The sequence below is a fragment of the Cariama cristata genome, unplaced genomic scaffold (assembly GCF_000690535.1).
Source record: "Cariama cristata isolate BGI_N322 unplaced genomic scaffold, ASM69053v1 scaffold8691, whole genome shotgun sequence".
In the NCBI taxonomy this organism is placed as follows: domain Eukaryota; kingdom Metazoa; phylum Chordata; class Aves; order Cariamiformes; family Cariamidae; genus Cariama; species Cariama cristata.
Genome location: NW_009600976.1, coordinates 1 through 4,910, shown reverse-complemented (window position 1 = coordinate 4,910; position 4,910 = coordinate 1). Strand labels below are relative to the sequence as shown.

Below are 4,910 nucleotides of genomic sequence, written 5' to 3'. Positions count from 1 at the left end.
GCCGGCCCCCCCCGCCCCCCCCCCAGTTTTATTGCTGCACGTGACATTGTATGGTATGGAATATCAATATCCCTTTGGCCAATTCAGGTCAAGTGTCCCAGCTGTGTTCCGTCCCAGCCTCTTGTCCGCCTCCAGCCTACTTGCTGAGGAGACACAGTGAGGAATGGAGAATGCCTTGACACTACACAAGCACTGTTCAGCAATAGCTAAAACATCAGTGTGGAATCAAGACTGGTCACAAATCCAAAACATAGCACCATACAAGCTACTATGAAGAAAATCAACTCCATCCCAGCCAGACGCAGTACACATGCAAAAATAGTCCAAGTGACTCCATCTGCAGCTACTAAAAGGGCTCACAAGATTTCTTCACTTCAGGTCTTATGCTTGCATTGCTCTCTCAATTGTCCTGGCCTCCAAAGCAACAACTATCACAGGGGTATCATTGTGTGAACACAGATACAGATCTTCTGAGTAGATCTGGCATTATACCTAAGCTAATAAACCTTCCAGCTTACTTGGGTTGCTGGAAAGCACAGAATATGTCTTTAAACAGAGTTAGCCTGAAGCCACCACTGACAATACTAAGCAAGAGCTACTGAGAAACTGTTGAGCTCAGTTTAGTAACTCCTGCACTGCTTATCTCTGCAGCATACCCTGGAACAGTCTGTTACTTTGCCATGGTGCTGAAAATCAACAGACTTTGTGCACTTATTCTACAGGAGGGTCAAGCTAAAAATCTTCAGCACCAGCAGTGCCAGGAAATCAAGCCTGACTCAGTGTGAACTTACTCCTGCAGAGGCATTTGTATGCACTATGCAGAAAAATCTACACTCATGGAACTAATTTTTCCGGTACAATAAATAAAAGTGCACAACGCTGGACTGTGTTCAGCACCGCACTAGAGCAATCAGCTCTCCCATAACACAGAGGGCTAAGGCATGAACCAGAAACCTCTTGAGTAGCTCTGCAGGAATCATATTTGATCTGGCTAGGCTTAGTACTGGTCACACGCCACTCTGCCTGGCTTCATGTCTCCAGGCTGTTATGCTACTCCCAGTCCATTCTACATGCAGTATTTTCCCCCATTACTCAGAATATCCCAACCTTTTCTATCAAAGAAAAATACTGAATTAATTCTATGGATAGAAAGGTCACTGCTATTCATTCTTCCTAGACAGGTTTTGAGTACTGGAAACTACCTTACACACAAGCATCAGCTACATATTATATAGAAGCCAGTACTGTTTCGTTACTCTCAAATGCCAGTTTTTGCCACAACACAGCGAGGATCCTGTGAAACCACGTAAAGCTCTGTGTGCTGACTCTCAGGAAAGTTCTTGGGTTTTGCAACAGTTGCCCTACATTCTAGATGAGAAACATTGGGTAAATCACAGCCTAACATCAGGAATTATCTCCTTTGATGTTCTAAACTACTGGAACCTCACAGTAGGCCCAGTTCAGAATCTATTCAGAAATAGCTTCAAAGGGCCTCTACCAAGAACTTATTCTTTAAGCAACTTCAAGACCAGAGTTGCATTGTGCCCTGCAGACTTGGAACACAGGCAAACTTTTGCAACATGTCACTATCGCATGCTTCAAAGATAGCAGCCAGATAGTCAGACAGGATGTGTTTCTTACCGGTAATTATAAATTCATTTATGATGTTAAAAACTCTGCAGGAATAATATTCCAATATCTGAAACTAGATCTGTAGCTAACTAGCTACAATGAGTATTTAAAACATACTAGGAAGCTACATGAATATGGATGATAAATAATTGAGGCGAAAAACCTATTATGGCTACTTTAAGCAGTAATAATAATAATAAACCTATCATTGTGTCAAAGTCAGATTCTGCTAGTACGATTTATGCCTCTACTCAACAGTAAGAAATAAAAGATGCATCTATGCAAATTAACATCTACTGAAGAAAAAGACTGCCAATTAACTATGCTCATAAACAGAATTTTCAAGTACGGAATACTTCTACTGACTTAACTGACGTTAATGATGGCATGATTTTAGCATAGATGTGCCAGTTTTTATGCTGTATCTTCCCAGCATGTATTTCTTCAGTTTCCTGTATCTGTTTCAGAATTCATTTTGGTTTTAAGATTTGGAGATATACAGCAACTACTTGTTCTTGATTACAATTTTAATTAATTTTGTTCAAGAAATGCCAGCCATCAACCCTTACCAAATGCAGCTTACTTGCAGTAGATTCTGTTCCTACCCATTTGTTTTGATCCATGTTCTACTGCCCTTTCTCTTTCTCATGGTCCAAGACACCTTCCAGGCCTTTTATTGTTACAAATTTGCTCTATTTTTGTCAATCTTGTCAACCATAAAGCTCTTAGACCTCCAATAATTTGAAGAATGGGAAAAAATAAGGGGAAAATGTAGCTACAAATCTTTTACACAGTAGGATATATCTTATTATGAGTCTCATATAAAGTCCTAACCTACTAGATAACCTTACTATCTAAACACAAGGGAAAAACAGCTTTTGCTAGAAGACTTAATGTCCATAATGGTCACATTTATACTGCTTCCAGGGCAAGCCTGACAAATCAATAAAGGCTTTGAGTCTTTACAGAGATTACACACAGTATGGTAGTACCCTGTTCTTCAGAAAAATACGTCCCATTTTTGTCAGCAACAATCTTTCTTCATTCAAAGGTGTTCTTAAGAAGTTCTGTATTAATTACTTCTGTACCTGGTGAACACCCACTGAACTTAAAGTAGCTAGTAGTAAAGCAGGGAGCAGAGAGAGGGGAAATAAAACGAACAACTGCAAAGCTGTATTAAGATTTTTTTGCAATCAGATGAACAGGGTTATGCAAAGATAATTTTCCTTTTGCTTAAACACATATGTATTTAAAGATACATATATTATATATGCAGGATATATTTCTACAACAGTTCCAAAATTACTTTCTCTTAGTACTGGCATAGAGTCAACAAATCTCAACATGAAACAGTAACAAAACTCACAAGTGAGGAACTGTGACCTGGAAGAGGGTTGTTGTGGGGGTTTTTTTGGTTTTTTATGGTTTTTTGTTTTGGTTTGGTTTTTTCCCATTTTTCGAGTGTTAAAACATGAGACCAGAGTACTAACTCTGACTTTTTTGTGGGGTCCACAGCAATACAAGCCTCTCTACTTTAGTTTCCATATAAGTACAATTAATATCCTCCATTTTAACTTTCAAACTGCCAAAGACTTGCTCAAACAATATCAGAGTCATTGTACATATATCGTAACTGTTAAAGTAAGACAAATCAAGAAAAACAGATTAGCTTAGTAAACCACATAAATCCTCACAAAGTTTCTTGCTTTTCTTTGCATGCCAAAACCCATAAAGCACCATGCTAGCCTTCAAAGATTTCTGGCACTATTTTCTACAGTCTTTTTATCCTAGAAATAAGAACACACATTAATTTGAGTTTAACACTAGTCACACAAGAGGTACCACTGGCTTAAATAGCTGGAAATGAAGTAGCCTACAGCCTTAAAGAGATTTTAATGGAATTTTTGAGTACCTACCTTCCCACAGAACAAAGTGCTTTACATGTGTAACTTGGTTTTCTGCTCAAGTTTTCAAGGTCGTAAAGTACAATAACACCATCTGATCCACCAGATAACATGCTGAAAGTGTTAATAAAACACACAAGTTACAACACTCATGATCTCAATATGCACAATATAAATGAGTGTTCAGCAAGAAAATAAATCCATAGTACCAAAACACAGTGAAGTACTTTAGTTTTACCAACTAAAGTATATACTTACTATCTTCCCTCAACAGGCTCAATATCAAGGGTGTTGATACCACTCCCATGTATTCTTTCCACATCTCTATCTTTATTTAATTCCAAACTTAGAACCCTTAAAACAACAACAACAAAAAAGAAAAATAGACATATGAACAGTAGGAACAAAAATGGACAATGTTACCATGTATTTTGTAACAGTTCAATGTGCACTTCTGCGTTTCCTCAATGCATGCAACCCACCCCCATTATTTTTTGCAAAACTAGACTTGCAGACATGATATAGGGGTGGAAATAAGTCTTGTGAAGTTGGCAGAAAAGTATTTTATTCTTTATGTCATTTCAAAGGTAAGGCAGAAATAAATACTTAAAATAGTCTCAGAGAAATCGCAGAACTGCATTTGTGGTCAACATATGAAACAAAAAACTGAGTGTAATTTGAAAACACTGAGCAACAGAAACATTAAGAAGCAGTTGTTGTAGTCACAACAAATAGTAGTTACTTTGAAGCTTCATCATGTACCATCCTTCCAAGCTTCATCGTACTTGGAACTACGGACACCTAGTGGACAGATTCATTTAGTTTAACGAATTATAGTATTATCTCTACGGAAACAACGTTTGTGTGTTATGTTTTCTGTAACGTTAAATAAAAACTATGCTAGCCACATGATGAAGCTTCCAAGACAAACTTTTCTAAGCTGCAATTAGTATATTCTACTACTTAGCAGTAGCCTGTAACTTTCGATATGCTAAAACAGTAAAAAAAAAAATCTGCCTTCTTAAGTCATACTACTTGCTACAAAATTAGCCTTACAAGATGATCAGAGCTTCCTACAGCACTATTATGTAAAAACGACTATCAACAAAAACGTAACTAAGTAGATAACTGAAAAGCTGTAAAGCAGAGTGCCCCTACTCAGCTTCAGCTTGAGTGGCAAAAATCTTGATGTGAGAAGCTTCGGCTCTTACAGGCAGACCCCCAAGGGCAGTAATACTGAGGTACAGCTCCTTGCCCTGTGCCTACGCAGCCTAGCAAAACACCATTACTCAGTCCACCCCAGGGCTGTTAATCCACACACATGAACAAAAAAATCCCACGGGAAACTCCGAGACGAGGCAGGGCAGATACGCG

General features: G+C 38.3%; 1 protein-coding gene across 1 annotated transcript in view; it reads right to left on the bottom strand.

Annotated features, from left to right (window-relative positions):
• The window catches only part of ERCC8 (excision repair cross-complementation group 8), a 27,703-nt gene extending 23,819 nt beyond the window's left edge, over nt 1-3,884 (bottom strand). Inside the window, exons 1-2 of the mRNA XM_009710250.1 lie at nt 3,795-3,884; nt 3,549-3,650 (exon numbers count right to left, since the gene is read on the bottom strand). Of these exons, the coding sequence (XP_009708552.1) occupies nt 3,549-3,649 (101 nt within the window). The 5' untranslated portion in view covers nt 3,650; nt 3,795-3,884. The remainder of the gene's footprint in view (nt 1-3,548; nt 3,651-3,794) is intronic.
• Nucleotides 3,885-4,910: the final 1,026 nt, after the last annotated feature.